Consider the following 19,989-nt stretch of genomic DNA (forward strand, 5'->3'; position numbering starts at 1 on the left):
CCACCCCCGCATAGAGGTGTCCCCTGTGCAAGGAGCGTGCCCCACAAGGAGAGCCACCCTGTGCAAAAAAAGCACAGCCCGCCCAGGAGTGGCACCACACATGGAGAGCTGACATAGCAAGATGATGCAACAAAAAAGAGACACCGATTCCCAGTGCTGACTGACAAAAATGCAAGCAGACACAGAAGAACACACAGCAAATGGACAGAGAGAGCAGACAACAGGGGGTGGAGGGGAGAGAAACAGATAAAAATAAATCTTTTTAAAAAAAGATCTATTAACCATTTCAAACCTTGAAATCAAACCTAAAACATTTACAATCATTTTAACTCCAATTTAAGATAGTTGAAATTCTCATTTTTTCCACTTGAAAAGAAATTTACAAAAATAACCCCAAACCATTAAAAACTTGTTAAAGATGAATAAATTAGTAATATGATAATCATCAAGGCTGATTTACATTTTGGGAACATTTTCCTGGCCAACTATATATAGCTGCAACACTGAGTGCTTAGATAATCTCACAGAATCATAGGGCCTTCTGAGAGGTTCTTCTACCTACCCCATCAAAAGAAGGTAACTTTGAATCACTCTGGGGAGCATAGCATATGGCTTTGGCCAGTCTATTTCACTGTTGGAAACAGTGACTTTCAGCAGGATCTTTTACTGAGTTGAAATTATTCTTATTTTAACCTCCACCCAAAGATCCTCTTAAGTCTCATGAAGCTGAACAGAACAAGCCTTACGACACCCAACACACAGTTAAAAATAGTGCAGATTTGCTGAATTGCTTAAAAAGGCGACCTAGTTATATTCTTAACTCTAGGGTAAAAGCCAAATTGCAATTTTTAAATTCAAATTCATTCTCCAAGTAAGATGTCAAGGGCTTCATTGTTAATAATAAGGGTCCTTGGCTGTTACCTCTTTTAAGCCTAAGATGAACCTGCCATAACTCTTCTCGTTTTAAAGGGGTGAAATCTGCTTGCTTACTGTCTAAATTACTGAAGACTAGATACCAGTTTAGGAATGTTCAATAGCGATGGATTTACACAAAGTATTACGTGTACATTCTCATGTCAGAACACTCTCTAGTCCTGGTTCTATTTCTAATTAATAAGGGACACTACTTGATACACAAATGATTTTTAACCATTTTTTCCTCCTAAACCATAAGCTTTTAAGCCAATGAGAACCAAATTCAAATCACTATCTCTGCCATGTATTAAACACATATCTTTAGATAAATGTCTTAACATTTCTAAGCCTTGGAGTTCCATCTTCAAAAGGGACCTAACAACACAATTCCACAGGGCAGTTCTGGAAGATAAATGGGATAACACAACGAAGGCATCGAGCACTGGGCCAGGGACACAGTCTGTAGTGAGCGTATGTGAATTCCGCTCTTTCAGTTCCACTTCCTCCGAGGAATTGGCACCTTATTATCACTGCTCTTAAGTGGTAAATAATGGAGGAGAATTATTTATCATCAGACAGCTTTTCTGCTATATAGCAGCATTAATTAGTAAGCTTTGGTGGCACATGAAGAGAAACACCGGATTCAGTGAGGAAATCAGATTGCATTGTTAATATCCTATTAGATAAGTGAAAAGTAGCTGTCCTGTGTAAAAGCTCAATTCTTGCTGTTTCCATTTTAGTAAGCTCATTCAAGAACCATTATAAATTGTATTTGAAACATAACTGATATAGTCACCATCTAAACCTTGCCAGAAATGTGCTGCTGAACGACCTTGAGTTAACAAAAATGATTAATGACTATCTTTTATGAAGGAAGATTGATACTTTTAAGTAAAACTTTAAAAAATAAACAATGGGAGTAGATGACTGACTAGGTAGTAAGACTTGAAACTGTGCACAACTAAAAGTGCATAAACTAAAAGCTGGTTGCTCCTACTGCTCTACTTCTTGGCTCAAAAAGTCCCAGTCAAACTTCAAGACTGCTGCCACGACCATCCCCCAGCCCAGGAGAGAGGTGGAGGGGGGCAGGGGTAGTTTCTGGCTCCTGTTGCCTTTCCAGGGGGCTATGCAGTGGCCCCTCAGCATCCTCACCCCTGCCCCAAAGGCCAGGCTGATCCTCCACGCCACCACAACCTTAGCAAGCTCTGGCTCAAGCTTCACCTCTCCTGGAGTGGGGACTACCAAGGAAGTTGGTCCACTTAGTGTTGATGGAATGAGATAATAAAAGAGGGCCTCGTAAGAGCCACCTTCCCACCAGGCCACATAAAGCCCAGGAGGAAGCTCTGGAAAGAAAGCCCCACTGACACGCAGTGGGAGGGAATGACTCCAGGGAAGAAGGCTCCACTGCCATGGACACTGTCACCTTCTGGACAAGGTGACCAAAGAGAGCTGGTTCCTACAAAGATATTTCCGTCAGGAAGTTGTTGCCAGTAAGATGGAAATTCCCATTGCTGGGGCTATAGAGGCCAGGGACACCAGAACATCTGGGTTCAGAGCATCCATCAATTGCCGAGGCCATGCCTGGGAAGACTGTCATAGGATTTGGACAAATGGGTTTTTAAATGTCCTTAATGTCCCCGGATTCTGGGAAAACCTGAGATGTGTCCCCAAAACTTCTTTACACTATGGCTAATCATGCCTGATCATGATGATCATGATGTGGCTTTTGAAACTTTGGACTTTCCACTTATGTTTCCATATAAAGAATAAAGAGTTTCATTCACAAAACAAAACACATTGATGAAGTGGTTAGTGATACGGACAGTGTGAGCTCAGAATTTATTGATACACAAAAGAGAGACATTGTGTAAAAACCTTTCATTTGCATCATAGGGTCACATTTATCCTTATAGGAAATCTGAGCTACTAATATGGGCCTAATCAACTAAAAAACTTGCTAAAGGCTATCACTAAGAAATCTCTGGGAAGCAGACTTGGCCCAGTGGTTAGGGTGTCCGACTACCACATGGGAGGTCCGCGGTTCAAACCCCGGGCCTCCTTGACCCATGTGGAGCTGGCCCACGCCCAGTGCTGATGTGCGCAAGGAGTGCCCTGCCACGCAGGGGTGCCCCCCGCATAGGAGAGCCCCATGCACAAGGAGTGCGCCCCTCAAGGAGAGCCGCCCCACACGAAAAAAACACAGGCTGCCCAGGAGTGGCGCCACACACATGGAGAGCTGACACAGCAAGATGACACAACAAAAAAGAGACACAGATTCCCGGTGCCGCTGACAAGAATGCAAGCGGACAAAGAAGAATACACAGCGAATGGACACAGAGAACAGACAACCGGGGTGGGGGGGAAGGGGAGAGAAATAAATAAATCTTTAAAAAATAAAATAAATCTTTAAAAAAAAAAAAAGAAATCTCTGGGAAGCAGATTTGGCTCAAACGATAGCATCTGCCTACCATATGGGAGTTCCAGGGTTCAAACTCAGGGCCTCCTGGCCCATGTGGTGAGCTGGCCCATGCACAGTGCTGATGCGCACAAGGAGTGCCGTGCCATGCAGGGGTGTCCCCTGCATAGGAGAGCCCCATGCACAAAGAGTGCGCCCCTCAAGGAGAGCCGCCCCACACGAAAAAAACACAGGCTGCCCAGGAGTGGCGCCACACACACGGAGAGCTGACGCAGCAAGATGACACAACAAAAAAGAGACACAGATTCCCGGTGCCGCTGACAAGAATGCAAGCGGACAAAGAAGAATACACAGCGAATGGACACAGACAGCAGACAACAGGGGGCAGGGGTGAGAAATAAATGTTAAAAAAAAAAATTTCTATACTGTTTTTGGAAGTGATACATATTTGTTTGATACTGTGAAAATCAGAAACATCAATCTTTTGACAGTTGCCACCATTCTTTAGAAAATTAAATATCAATAGGGATAAAAACAACCACCCCAAAATACTTTAATAAAGTCAGAAAGATACTTCTTCCATACTGATTTCTGCTTGGAAATCCCAAGTATTTTAGCCTTTCAGATACTTTGGAATTTGCTGCGACACTAAAAAATAATGTTCACTGAATACAGAAGGAAAGAATTCAGGATGTCATATTAGAATTGTGAAAGAAAAGAAAAAAAACTAAGCATCTCAGGTTTGGTTTTATAGTGTTGGTTATAGACATTACATGAGTCAATATTACTTTAAATTTCATACTCTAACTCTGGAATTTAAATAAAAATGATCCATGAAGAGAGACCACACATGCTTTCTCAAGAATGAGAATCCATAGGACTCAGTGACGATGATACAAATAATGCACTGAAGGAAACTATTCTTTTGCCCCACTCCTTTGACTTCTCTCTCTACTCTTCCTTAACAATCTTTCCCTGGTATACCAAGTAATTCTAATAACCTGAAAGAACTAACCCAAGAAAGCAAGCATTTTATTCTTTTCTACTAAGCACTGATAAATTTATATACATACAAACACATGCACATTCAAGCAAATACATGTAACCCCCCACACATTGGCACATGCCCCACTTACGCCTAGATATATCTGCTTGAGAAGTAATGACAGCTAGCATATATACCTCCAAACATGGACCAGACACTGTTCTAAGCATTTTACACACAGCTCATTTAAAATCTCATAAAATGTAACTGGGAAGTAGATTCGATTTGTCTGTTTATAGATGTTGAGACTCAGGCAAAGAGAGTTGAAGGAAAGGTGAAAAGATGAGACTCCAAACAGTCCTAAGACAAGGCTGGGACGAGAGGAACTTGGGAAGGATCCACCCTTCTCCTTGCTTCTCCCCCATCTCAACCAAAGTGCCTGCCACAGGCAAAACTATAAATGAGACAAAATCCCAGATGATTTAGAGGGCATCATGGTATTTTGGATTGACAATATAACCCTCCTGTATAAAAGATATCAAAACAGAGTGCTTATCTGTGGCTTTTCACCTTACCTTCTAAAGCATATAAATTCGTTTCTACTCATTAAAATTGTGCTAAAATTACAAGTTAATTTTCACAGCATTTTGTAGGCTTCTGTGGAAGTCATGTTCTGTTATTAATGAGAAAATTAGTGTTTATTAAACAAGAGAATGAATGAATTGAATGCATTTTTTAAAATTCAGATATTCCTTTTTTCTAGATTTACTACCACTGCTGTTTCATTTCCAATAAAATAGCAGCAAAAAAAAGATGATATTGATGTTGACAGAAATCACTGAAAAGCACTACTATAAACCTGTGATGGTTTTTCATTCCAAAACAGCGTGTGTGCTGACCATTACAGGAGAGAACATTTAAACCTTGGGGGGAAATGACCCAATCGCTCTTTACTAAATGGAACTGGCATTTACTATTGGGAAGCAGAGTGAAATGATACATACATATTTATAAAATTCCAAGAACAACCTAAGCACCTAGGTTCTTTCAAAAGGTTCCTATTTTATCGTAAAACCAAACTAGCATTTCGTGTGTTTCCCTGCAAAATCCGCTTCATGCTGAAGCACTATCCCTAAGATTCTGCTTCATTTTCTGAGGACTGGCTCAAGGCCCGGTGAACCCCTGGCCCACTGAAAAGCACAAGTCTGAATCCGTAAGTGTTCAGTTCCAAACCAGTGTGTGTGCTGATCATTCCAAGAGCAAATACATAAACCTTGGGGGGAAAATGACCAGTCACTCTCTACTAAATGGAACTGGCATTTGGTGTTGGGAAGCAGAGTGAAATGATTTATACCCATTTATAAAATTCCAAAAACAGCCTAAGCAAGCACCTATATACTTTTAAAAGGTCCCTATTTTATCATAAAACAAAACTAAGAGAAAGAAGCATTTTATCTTTTTCTGCAAATCCAATTCACACTGGAGCAATATCCCTGAGATTGAGCCTCATTTTCTGAGGCCTGGTTGAAGGTTCAGTGAACAGGCAGCTTTAGTAGCTCCGTATTTTCAAATGTCAAGACAAACAAAAATTTTTGAGGCATAGAGTTCTGCAGCCTTGTAATTTGTATGTGAGAAACATCTGCCTTCAGCTCTTCCCAAGTAGGTTAGAGATGGGGATTTAAGTCTGATACAGCTTCCTTATCCAGTCGACAAACTCCAGCACTGCCAGCACATCAGGGCAAACTTTAGGCAGCCTTAACTCTTGGTTAAGGCTGCCTAAAGTTTGCCCTGAGCAGAATCAAAGGGCTGGCTTGGCTCTCAGTTTCCCTGGGATGTTAGCCTCCCCACTCAAAACTCAACTCTTATCACCTTATTTATTAAACATTTCTATCAAATTTCTGCATTCTGCACTTATTTTTAGAATGCGTAGACTATTTTATGCGAAGTAGTTAAGGAATTATAGTTAATAGGAGTCCATACTTACTAGGAAACTAAAGCAGAAGAACAATCTACTTACATAAATTAAGTGAAAACTGGATAATCTCAATGACTTTTCTGACCCATTTTATTGGCATGGTATTTATGGAAGCTTGCAGCTTACAAAGTCAATACTTTCTCATTGGTCTATCTGAGATTTCAAAAGAACTCAGGGTATTTAGAACCTTTCAAATTGTATTAATGCAAAGAATATCCTATTCACTTTCAAGAATGTATAGAACTGACCAGCTAATACTTCCAGTATATTCCTGTTTTAGCATTTAAAAGTTTAGTAGGCATCGCTCCATCCTTCACTGAAGTTGCCATTCTTGGCTCTCCCTTACCTATGTAGAGAAGACCGTCGGTCAGGTTCTGTTCGAGAAGAAGGCTCTGCCCCTTATCAGAAGTACCATACTTCTCATCCTCATACTTGCCACCCGGTTGTCTGTTCCTATTATCCAGTCCCTTGGACTGAGTCCCAACGTCTTGTGTCCCATAAGAGTGATCCTGGATTTCTGTTCCTTCCTACTTTCTGGTCTGCCTGGGCTTTGCTTTTCCACCTGGACTGGTAACACTTGCTCTCCCTCACCAACATGAATTTTGGTTGGTGGTTTCTCAGATTCTGAACATCAGATTTCCTGGTATAACAGATTTCCTGTCCTGACATTCCCTGGCTGCCCCCCTGCCTCGCTACTCCTTATCCCAACCCAAGCTGGACACCGATAGTCAATATTTAACTCCATGACATTTGCAACCAAATTTGGGGTTGGTGATGGGAATGCCTCCACCCCCACACACACACACACAAAGCAGGAGGAAATTATTTTATCACTGACACTGTTTATAGATGCCTGAGCATGGAAAAAATATAAAGCAGATCAACATTTATTGTTTATTTTAAACTTACACCCCTATTGCCTACATGCAGGACCACTGCTCCCACCGCCCCTCTTGGTATCCCACTTCTCCAAAAAAGGAACTAAGGGCTAATTATGTAAGCTGGTTTATTACAAAGAGGTAGGAGGGCAGACGGAAGAGTTACCAAGCTTATCAGACCTCTAAACTATTTGCAGCTGGAAGGGATTGGGGATGGATAGGGGTAAAGAAGTCACAGTTATTCTCATCCCTTGAAGTGTAACTGCAGTTATTGATCATACAGCATAGCCTTGAAACAATTTCTACTCTTTGTTTTTATCATTTAATCTTTTTCTAGATTACAGCCTAGATCTGTGAGAAAACTATAGGCTCTAAAATCAGACAGGTCTCTGATAAATTCAGATTTATTAACTATATTACCTGGATTACTTAACCTCTCTTAAACTCAGTCTCTTTTTCTTAAAATGCAAGTAATGTTAGCTACCCCACACGGTAGTCATGAGGGCATAAATAAGATCATTCATGTGTTATTTTCTAATAAGCACTGGACACACTATAGTTCTATACATTCAAATGCAGACATGTGCGAGCATATTTAAAACACACACCCATATTTCCTGGTACCCCTGGAAAAATAACTGAGACATCATCATAGCAGCTAACATTTGCATTTCCTATTGGGTACTAGGGATTGTTCTAAACGTTTTGCATCTATTATCTCATTGAAATGGCTCACAATATAACCACTAGGTAGATACATTAATATCTTTATAGAGTACGGAAATGTGGCAGAAAGAGGTTAAGAAAGCTGGTAAAGGTGCAAAGAAATCTAAGATTGTGCTGGGACACTGCAGACTTGGCCGAAGGGGTTGAGGGAACAGGAAGAAGCCCGTCTTCTCCTTGGTTCTCCCTCATCTCCAGCCTAAGCGCTTGTCAAGGGCAAAATAGAAAATGAGACAAAACACACAGGTTTTTGCGATATCAATGTTATTATTATTATTATTACCTATATGATGCTGATTTAAAAAGAGTTACTGGTTCTTTATTTTGTTCATTCTCTATAAAATCCGGGAAGCAAAATGTTCCATAGTACCTTACAAATGTTGACTTTTAACAGAATTCATTTTTCATTTTATAAAATCAGCAGATTTAGAGACCTTTAAAAATTTTTTAATTGAATAGAAATAAAAAATTTACCAAATAGTGTATGGTATAAAATAGCACTGTGTAAATTTTCTGGAAAATAAACTGAAATTGTGAAGATGACTAGAAATGTTAAATTAGGCCTGTCGGGTAGAGATTTTAAATTTATATTCCTCCTAATATATTCCTCAAAATGCATGTCATTTATCCTCTACAGGGGATAGTATTCTCCCTTCACTCGTGTCCCACCATCACTGATCCAGCTTCCCTATACATTGTGTTTCCTCATCTCGATACCCTAAACTCACCCTCACGACCCTAAGGAAACACCCAAAGTTGCCCCATATACACACATGCACACACCACATACCCACACACATGCTGGCATCAAGATATGTTAAAAACACCTTGTACTCATTACTTCAAATTTCATGGCTAATGTTTCATAAACAAGTTCAATGTAAGAGAACTGGTGGATCAGAATTGTCTCTGTTATGAAATATGCAAATATCAGAGAAATATGAGACCTATTTTGTAAGTTAAAACTTAATATAGGGAAAGGCAAAATTCTTACAGAATATTTCCCCAGATTTTCATTTTTCGGTAAGATATACTAACCTTAAAGGACATGAGACTTCATGTCCATGAAATCTAATTATACCCTTTAACCTTGAAACTGTTACAGCATTCTCAGAAGATAGGACTTCTCTACTTTTCTCAAAACCTAACTGATAATTATATTCAAATGAAGAATTCCCCTATCTTTTCAGAGGAGAAACTATATATTTCTAATTCTCATTTACTTTTATTAACTTAGGGTCAAAAGACATGGCTGCTTTGGTTGGAAGAAGCTGGCAGGTCCCGAATCTGGAGGAAGGAAAATGCTGCCAAATTCAGGCTACAGAAAATGACTGAGTAGAACAGTGACAGCTCACTGTGGTCTCTCTCTGATTTAGGACCAGACATTTGGCTACCCCTACCATAAATCACATAATTTATAAGAACTCTTACATATCCCTCATACATATTTCACATTAAATGTGTACCACTCAAAAAGGGATTCAACTAAAATATTGAACACTGACTAAATAAATAATGGAACTAGAGAACACCTTTCTCTGAAGGGCACCCTATGAATCATCATACGAGACTACAAGGTAAATCAGACAGTTTCTTTCCAAATCTTCTTAAATGCAAATCATACTACAAAGAAGGGGGTCTAGGAGGATTAGGAAAAAAGGGTAAAGTACCCTACAGTTTATTTCTGTTTGGTTATACTAAAGTTTCTTCCATATTAAAAAGCCATGGGCACTGGCATTGTGCAATCTATGTGAAATTATGTGTGACTTTACGGAGTTAATCATTTGATTGATAGATACTGAGGCTGAACCACACAAGAGTTTTCAATATTAGCCCAACATATATTAATTGGACCCACTTTCAAAGTTTTCCTATTAGATTAGAAAATTAAGGTGCTACCACTAAAAATTATTGGTCCTCGGGGAAATATCTAGAATATTTACATGTCTTCTTTAGAATTTGAGGTATCTCAATTATTAACTATGCACTGCAAAATACTGATTAGCAACGATTTAATGAAAATGCAATGCATAGCTCAGCTTAACTTGCTGTTTCTTTTTAACTGACAACTCACAATTATTAGTTTATATTGAAATTCTGATCTCTAAACAAGATTAATTATGTTGTTATAAGTGCCTAGAATTCAGGATGTTTAACTGCTTAAAAAAATGAATTTAAAGCACTAGCTATCCAGAATTTTCCTTATTTGACCATATGATGATTCATTTATCTATGTTGATACTAGAAAGTGACTCTAATGACATTTATTCATAAAGCAGAAATCCTGGTATTCTATAAAAAAAAGATTTCTATATGAAAGAGATGCCCATCATTTACTATCAAGGTTAATTTACAAAATCATATCCTTGCAATTTACTGTTAAAATGTATTTGTATATAGGTAACGGAACTCCCTTACCTTATAGATATCCAAGAACCCACACTGGTGGTCAAATCTGGTGTACAGTTCGTTCAGCATGCTGATCACCTGCATGGGTGTGCACTGGGCACATATAGCTGTGAAACCCACAATATCCGAAAACAGCATGGTGACGTCATCGAACTTTCTGGCCTGCACTTGCTGCCCCTGCCACAACTGCTGAGCTACATCGCCAGGGAAAATGGAATAGAGCAGGTCCACTGTTTTCTTCTTCTCTTCTTCCAGGGCCTGGTGAGTTCTTTCCAAGGTCGCCTTTAATTTATCCATCCTCTTCTTCAAGCCGTCTTGGGCCTTTGCCTGCTCGCCAACCAAAATGACATCTCTGGTGGCGTCATGGATGGGGATGTCGGAGAGGTGCAGGCCTCGGCCCATGAGTTCATCCAGCTTGTCCACACAGGGAGACCCCAAAAACAAGATGGAATTTGACTCTGGGACATGGATCATTTGACCTTTGACTTCCATCACCTGCAAAAGTAACATGGAATTTAGACTGCCGTTTAAAGCAGGGTCACAAAATTCATGTGTTATCTGATAAAAAGGAACAACAAATGTAAATCGCTAAGTGATTTACAGCCAGTGTAAAAGTCATGGTTCTGAACAGAAACAAATTCTATTATTTACCACAAGCCACTTTTGAAAGACAATGAAAAAATGGAAAGGGAGATGAATGAGAAATGAAATAGGACAGTATTTTTTTATTCAAAATGAAATTACTCTGAGGAACATCATGAAACCGTATTATGGGCCATTCCGAAAACTTTCAACCTGCTTGGTAGTAACAGAATTAGGGTAAGTCCATCTATCAAAATAACTACATTTTCCTGTCATTAAAATAATGTTCCTTTTGGAAAATAACTCTAGGAGATTAATCAAAATCCTTCTTTGCCTTATATGAGTCATTTTTTACCTGGTTATAGTCCTTTGAAAATTGAGCAGTCTTTGTGGATAGATAGTGATGACTAGATAAGTGGGCAATTCACTCTGTCTTAACACAAAACTTAAACAGACATCACTGAGCCAGTATTATCTGAAAATAACTCTCTACTAGCATGTTCGCATAAGCCAAAAACAAACCAAAAAAAAAAAAAAATCAGGAGAGCACTTAAGGTATCCAGTTAATAAGATAAATTATCTTGAGTATGAGAGTCTGAACAATTTAAATATATCCCTTCTTCCTGTGCCCTTTAACTAGATAATTTGAGAATTTATGTTCAATGAGAAGCTTAGTGAAAGGTTTATTCAACTCCTTTGGTGCCTTAAGGAACAATCAGAGGGAGTGAGCACCGCTAGGAAAAGAAGAGTGGACTTAAGATGTTGCTATCTAGTTATTTGGCTTACAATGATCTATTTCAGCACACCTGGAAGGGAAGCTGGTTATAATTACTGGGAAATAACAGCCTAAATGTTGACCAAAGGAGACTGTGCCACAATTTCTTATATATGTCAAAATAACCTCCCAGGTGGAAATTGATCAATACATTTATTTTGCTTTATTCTTCATAGCATGAAGGCTGGTTGATGAAATTGGAGGCAAAGAACAAGTACTGGGTAAACTACAGAGATGTGCATTTTTAAACCTTAGAATATGTTTGCTTTCTTCCCTTGCATATTTCACCCAAGAACTAGTCTAAGAAAATAAAGTGAATCCTTAATATTACATTTTTATGAAATTAAAGATTCCTTTTATCTTAAGAGTCTGCTGAAGTTCAGTATATCATACTTGTATTCATTTTTCTATTTACTAGTTACTGCTCTGAGTGGTGAAGATAAAAAGATAAAATATGGTTCCTATTTTCAAAGGTAACACAATAGGGTGGGGAACCAACTCTTCATATCCCAAAGAATAAGGTGAAGAAGCCACTCTCAATTCCACACCCAAGGTGTGCTCTCGAAACACTGCAAATATGGCTTGAGCATAAAGAAAGTAATTTTTTACAGTAAAGTATTTCCAGGTCTCTTATAAATGCCTGATATGTTTTGTTACATTTTTTTGTTAATGAAGTATATTTCACCACCCTTAGGATATTAAAGGCTTAGTAAAGAAGATATATAGTGCACAATTCCATAATTAAAAATTCTGTATACCAAATTTTTCTCCTGAAGATTTAACATAAAAGCAAAAACCCTGATAAGCTCTATAGAGCTAACTGGATTTTATTTATTTTTAAAGATTTTTTATTTTTATTTGTTTCCCTCCTCTTCTCCCCCCCCCGCCATTGTCTGCTCTCTTGTGTCCATTCACTGTGTGCTCTTCTGCATCCACTTGCATTGTCAGGCAGCACTGGGAAACTGCATCTCTTTTTTGTTGCATCATCTTGCTGCGTCAGCTCTCTGTGTGTGTGGTGCCACTCCTGGGTGGGCTGCGCTTTTTTTATGTGGGGTGGCTCTCCTTGAGGGGCAAACTCCTTGTGCATGGGGCACCTATGCGGAGACACCCCTGCGTGGCACGGCACTCCTTGTGTATGGCAGCACTATGCGTGGGCCAGCTCACAACACAGATCAGGAGGTCCTGTGTATCGAACCCTGGACCCTCCATATGATAGGTGGACGCTCTATCAGTTGAGCCATGTCCACTTCCCTAATTGGATCTTAAATGGCAGAAACAATCTTCTACCATGGATAGATTTAAACTTTGGTCTGATATCTCTGGTTTCTATCTCTGACTCTCCCTCTCAACATTTTTTCCCTCCATCTTGCTGCCCCCTCCCTTCTCCCCTTTTCTCTCTGAGCTCATACTTTTTTGAACCTCCTCTTTCAACTTGGCCTTCACTTCTCCTGCCTGTCCTCCCCACTCCTTACTTGTACTCCACTGTCTATGTTTTCCCCATTGGTGTCCCTTTTCCTCCTTGGTATCAACCTGCACATTTCCCATCACAAAAGGGCCTTTTCCTTTTTTGCCTCTGCCTCCATATCTCCCTTTATTTTAAATATGGAATTGATGTGACTGTATGCATAAATATTATATGTCATTTTTTATTTTATAAGAAGCTAAGCTGAATATTTTATATTTCTGTCTCAAAAAATATAAAGAAATAGCACAGGTTTTCCTCAACTTGGCCTCTAAGGAAAGCTGAGGGATTTTTCTTTACAGAACCATATTCCAGCTATTTTCCTCCTCTTTCATAACTACTTTATCTTAGGACAAGGTTACTTTCTTCTTCCTTAATAAAGAAAAGCATTTTGCATAACTTACATACCTAAGTTACCAAACTGAGATAGCTATCTCGAAGCAAACGTCTTACAACATGCAATTACCATCAAGATTAAACAATCTTATCAGGGTAATGAAACAATTTGGTTATGTGCAAACATGACATTTCTTCATTTTAAATACCGAGTACAAAATGAATTCAATTTGTAAGATATTATTCATATTTAAAGACTCATTTTTAGGTTACTTTTCACCATCATCTAATTTGTACTGTGACCAGGCAACACTGCAATAGAAAATCATTTTCTTTTTCTTAAGGGGGGGGTGTCCCCCTCTGAATTTAGACCAATTATCTAACATACAAGCCAAAAGAGACAACCAGAACTTTCTGAATTCCCCATGGCCAGGCAACACCAACAGAAGTCTCTAACAGGAGCACCTCAAAATCAACAGGTTCCCAGTCTAAAAGCAAAAACTAGGATTAACCAACAGGGGGAACCCCAAATCTGAAATCAGGATCATGGGGCTCCAACCCACCAGGTCTGTATTCACGAGCTCAGATGCACTCAAAATTCAGCAATCTCCTCAGTACCAGTGGACCAGCTAGTTAACAAAAGAGAGACTCACACACTTACCTAGCCCGGAGAAAGACAACTTCAGAATCCCCTTCACACAAAGCACCCAGCGTCCACCCCCGGCAGAACCCTTACCCGGATCCTCCAGCCCAGGATCTCCAGGAAACTCCTGAGGCATGTGGGAAGGGGCAGCTGCCAAGCCTGGAACTGAGGGACGCGGGAAGCCCCGCAGCCAATGAGACTCTGATCAGGGCTGCTTGGGGCTGAGCCCCAGAGCAGCATGGTCCCTCGTGGCTCACCACAAGTTGTTATCCTAAGAAGGCTATTTCCAACAGACAGACCTTCCTGACAAAGGAGAAACGTTGCTCTCAGTGGGAATATGATTTATTGCAAGTGCACCAATGAGCAAGGAACTAGGGCAATCTTCCCCAAACCAGTGTGTGAGTAGCAGAGCTATTACATGGTCAAAAAGGAAGGTCTCCAGATACGTATATTACCAAAAGGAGAGCTAAAAACTGTAATGAGAGTAAAACCTCATGTAAAATAGGAATATGGCTGATAGGGCATCTGTAAGGCTGTTTTTACAAAATATAAATACAAATACAATAGAGAGAAGAAAACAGCAGTGATGTTGGGAAGGGGAAGCGTAGAGAGATCAAGAGGTGATGAGTTTTGGTTGTTTTTTTTTATTACTGGAATAATTAAAATACAAATGACCAAAGTAATGAATGTACAACTATATGATTATACCAAATGCCATTGATTGTACACTTTGGATAGATTTACGCTTTATTCACATGCATCAATAAAATTTGTTACAAACATTTAGAGTCTTTATGAGGATTATGTAAGCTACCTATGTATTTATTATAAAAAGAGCCATGAGTATATATTTTGGATAAAATGTACATGGCATGGGACTGTATAATACAGTGAACCATGTGGTGGATGAGGGACTGTGGTTAACAGTACGAGATGTCTCATGAACTGTAACAAACATACAATACTAATACATAGTGGTAATAATGGGAGGTGGATGGGAAAAATCATAATAAGTGTATATTATGGACCATAGTTAGTGCTAATATTCTGATCATGTTCTTCCACAGTCTGTAACAAATGTTCCACAACAAGGCAAGGTGTTGGTGGAAGGGTGATCTATGCGAATTCTGCACATTATGCATGGTTGTCTTGTAAGCGCACAACTTCTCTACGAGTTGTAAAGTGTTCAAAAAATGTATATATAAAGCAATAAATGTGTTTTTTATTTATATGTGACCATCTGTTGATTGTTTTAAATCACAAAGTCAACAGACCCTGGGGAGAAAAATTGCTTCCCTCCTACATTACAGATAAACAAAAACAACTCATGAAAAAGAAGCTCAAGCAAACAAAGTAAATAACTTTCTTTGTTATATTTTTTGTTACTGGATTTTTTTCCCTTAAGAAATGGGCAAATTCATCCTTTTGAATTGATTTTGCGTCATTATAATTACAAATTCAGAAATTTACCATGCTCTGCATTTAAGAATGTAGCCATGTGCAAAACTATTACAGGAACAATATATTTTTATGTATAGAAAACAGTTTTGAAAAACCGCTTAAACTAGAAACAGCTCTTTAAGCATTTGTGGCTTGGTATTGTTTATGAATTCCAAAAACAGATATTGGATTATGTTTGTAAAGTGATCTGTTCCTCTAGGTGTATTACATTGTATTAGACTCAGAAGTTTCACTTTTACTTTATTAAATCAAGATTAGGGATTTTATTTGACCGCGTCATTAGAGCGACTCGGATTGAGTCCCTGCCTACAGCTAGCCTAGAGCTGTGGGCTGTATAAAAGGAGCCTCAATCAAAGAGAGGGAAGAAAATACACGGAGAAGGAGAACACAGAGAGTTTAGTTTTGGATGCTGGAGCCCTGGAGGGAGAGCTGAGTTGTTTGCCTGATAGTTTGCAGCTGAAGAGACCAGAGCCCTGAACAGCTGAGAAAGCCTGGAAAGAAAGTCTCCCAAAAGACTAGCCTTATGCTAGCCTACAGCTGAGATTGGGAGAAACTGGGACCATGGATCCTTAGGCGGAAGAAGAAGGCTGAACCCTTGCAGAGACTGGCAGCCATCTTGTTCCAATACATGGCAATAGTCTTTGGTGAGGGAAGTTACTTAACTCTTGACCATAAGCTTCTACCCCAAATAAAAACTCTTTATAAAAACCAACAGACTTCTGGTATTTTGCATCAGCACTCCTTTGACTGACTAATATGGCATTTTTTCTACCCTAAATTATTTTACAGGTTTACTTAAAGTCTATTAGATTTCACAAAATGATAAGCATAAGAAAGGGGAGTATCGTAAAGGGTTAGAAGTCATCCTGTCACAAATCCTGGTTATCAGGCTATATTAAACAAACTACCTGTGTTATTTAATTTTTTATGCATAGATATCTCAGTCGAAATATTTATCACTGTAAGTATTTAGAAACTGAGTATATGCAGGCCTTATAACTGCATACTATGCCCTCTTATATTTTTATATAACCTAAACATACAGTAATCCATGCTTTCACGGAGCTTCAAATTTTATTAAGATAATCATTTGAGGCAGTATCACACAATGGGTTGGAGAGGAGGATACTTTCTATGTCTGTTTCCTTATCTCCCAAGAGGAGATTATGAGGATGAGGAGGCCTACAGTTAGCACAGCTGTTTAGTACTTGTTATTGGCAGGTACTTTGCTGAACACCTCATCTATATTTTCTCATTGAAATTTACTTTATGCTAAATATAACTATCCTCATTTCTCAGATGCAGTTTTAGGGAGGTTGAGACTTGCTAAGGATATGCAGCTAATAAACAGTGGAATCAGGATGAAATCCAAGTTGGATTGACTCAAGATGTTATGCTCTTACCCACCAAGGAAGCATATGGGTGAGGTGGTGGATAAAAATTCTGAATATGAATCAATATGATAGAAAAACAGCCTTAATGAGATGTTCACAACAGGAACTGAAAAAGAGGAAAATTGTTGCTAAAAATGTCAAAGTAGCTGTTTCCGTGCCTATCAAATTCAGTTCAGTATAAAGGTCACTTCTGGAAGTGATTTCAGATCCTTCAGATATTGCAGCTATAACTACTTAAAGTATAGACAGATTTGTATAACCCACTGCTTTAAGAGTTAGAAGTGCTTAAAATTTCATCTCAAAGAGAAGCATTCACTTTGGAAGAACTAGCTCAAACAAAAACAGTTGGAGTCAACAACTGCCCAAAATGGGAATCCTCTATAAGCCTATATTCCTGAGATTCTCCCTTTCAGTCTCCCACCCACCTCCAAGACATTGCATGGCTGGAGTAACCAGCAAAGAGATCCCACCACAATATGTCCCCAGCCAGGAAGTTTCCTCTCCTCCTTAAAGGCATTCGGATGCCTGGTCTAGAGAGGCTCATTCTTCCCCCACATGCAAGGATGAATGGAAGCCCCAGAGTCAGGAGATAAAAGAGGTTCACATCAATAGCTCTACATAAGGTCTAAAAATTGTGCTGTCACTGCAATCATAGTGCACAAAAGTAGTCAAGAACCTGTGTTTAAATAAGGTGACTTCCTGCTAAGATAAAAAATTGAAATAAGACCCAGAGTCTCTCAACATTAAAATATTATCCAGGATATAATAAAAAATCATAACAAGAAAAAAGAAAATCACAATTTGAATAAGAAAAAAATAACATGCCAACACAGAAATGAATCAGATGCTGGAATCATCTGTCAAGAATTTTAAAGAAGCAATCATAAAATGCTTCAACAAGCAATTACAAATTCTTTTGACATTAATTAAAAAATGAAAATCTCAGAAAAGGAAGAGGGGGTATTAAAAAAAAACCCAAAGAGAAATAGTGAAAAATATAATTAAATAAATATAAAACTTGATGGGCTAAAAAATAGGGTGGTGATGACAGAGGAAAGAATCAGTGAACCTGAAGACAGATCAATAAAATTTACCCAATCTTGGAAAAAAAAAAAAAAAGGAGAAATATTCTGGAGGGAAAAAAAAGAACAGAACCTCTGAGACTTGTGTGACAAAAACAGATTCAACATTCAAATCATGAGATTCCCAGAAGAAGAGAAAGAGATGGGTTGAAAAGGTATTTGAAGAAATACTGGATGAAATGTATTGAAATACATAAACCCATAGATTCAACAAGCTGTATGAATCTTATGAAGGAGAAAGCCAAAGAAATCTACTCCAGGATGCATAGCGATTAAACTTCTGAAAATTAAATATGAAGAAAACATTTTGGAAGGGCATGTATTCTATAGGTGAACACCAATTCAAATGGCAGCTAATTTCTGATATGAAACCATGAAGGCCAGAGGAGGTGACATTTTATTTCAGTACTATCACCCGTGAATTATACACCCAGAAAAAAACTATACTTCAGGAATAAAGGGGAAAGAAAGATACTTCAAGCAATTAAAAACTCAAAGTCGCCTCCTCTTGACATAGAGGTGCAACGGACACAACCAATCCAAGGTCCACAGAGAAAAGGTGGCATTGGAGTGGGAAAAGTGGACATGGTGGCTGATGGGTATGGGGAATGGCAGGAAGAGAGGAGAGGTGGAGGTGCCTTTGGGACTTGGAGTTGCCCTGGATGGTGCTTCAGGGGCAATCACCAGACATTGTAAATCCTCCCAGGGCCCACTGGATGGAATGGGGGAGAGTATGGGCTATGATGTAGACCATTGACCATGAGGTGCAGCGATGCCCAGAAATATACTTACCAAATGCAATGGATATGTCATGATGATGGGAGTGAGTGTTGCTGGGGGTAGGGGGGTGGGGTTGAATGGGAGCTCATATTTTTTTAATGTAATTTTTTACAATATGAATAAAAAAATTAAAAAATAAATAAAAAATAAAAACTCAAAGTCTTTATGCTAGCAGGAACCCCTATGAATGTATAAAGTAATCTCTTCAGACAGAAAACAAATGTTAAGAGATGGAATCTTAAAGCAACAAAGAAAAACAGAAAAATTTCTTTCAAAGAGGTAAAATGCTGATACCAATACACTAAGTCACACATACATATTATAATATCCAGAGAAACCACTAAAACACATACAAAATGATACAACCTAAAGAACTATAAATCAATCAAGATGGAATCTTTTAAAAGATGCAAGTATCCCATAGCAAGGCAAGAAAAAAGAAACAGAAGACAGATAGCCAGAAGAAACAACCAGAAAGCAAATAATAAAACCCAAGACCTACTTAAGTAAAAATTACCTTAAACAGAAATGATCCAAATACATCAATTAAAAGGCAGAGATAGGCAAAGTGGATAAAAAATATAATACAGTTATATGTTGTCTATAAGAAACACTTTAAAATTAACAACATAGGTAATTTGAAAATAAAAGGATGGAAAAATATGTATTTTGCAAACATTAATTTTTTAAAAAGCAGGAGTGTATATCTTATATTAATATCACACAAAGTAGACTTTGGAGCAAAGAAAATTATGAGAGACAAAGAAAGACATTAGGTAATGATATATGGATCAATCCACCAGGAAGACATAATGATCCTAAAAGTATATACACTGAACAGAGCCTCAAAATATATTAAACAAAAGTTGATAGAGCTAAAAGGAGAAAGAGACAAATCTACAGTTATGGTTGGAGACTTCAACATCCTCCTATCAGCAACTGATAGAACTACTAGAGAGAAAATAAGCAAAGATATAGTATGTAAAACCAAATCAATAAAATTTGACATACACATATAACATATGCATACAAAATACTCCCCCCAAAACAGTTAAACACACATTTTTTTCAAGAGCCCACAGAACATACACCAAGCTAGACCATATCCAGGGTCCTAAAAAAGAAAAAAAAAAAAATGAAATTATAAAGAATATATTCTCTGACTAGAAGAGA

The 19,989-nt window shown here is 38.4% G+C and overlaps 1 protein-coding gene across 1 annotated transcript in view; it reads right to left on the reverse strand.

Moving 5' to 3' along the window:
- The window catches only part of GUCY1A2 (guanylate cyclase 1 soluble subunit alpha 2), a 332,065-nt gene that overhangs the window by 116,894 nt on the left and 195,182 nt on the right, over positions 1-19,989 (reverse strand). Inside the window, exon 5 of the mRNA XM_004470863.4 lies at positions 10,311-10,796. Coding sequence (XP_004470920.2) covers positions 10,311-10,796 — 486 coding nt within the window. The remainder of the gene's footprint in view (positions 1-10,310; positions 10,797-19,989) is intronic.

Source organism: Dasypus novemcinctus, chromosome 27 (assembly GCF_030445035.2).
Source record: "Dasypus novemcinctus isolate mDasNov1 chromosome 27, mDasNov1.1.hap2, whole genome shotgun sequence".
Lineage (NCBI taxonomy): Eukaryota > Metazoa > Chordata > Mammalia > Cingulata > Dasypodidae > Dasypus > Dasypus novemcinctus.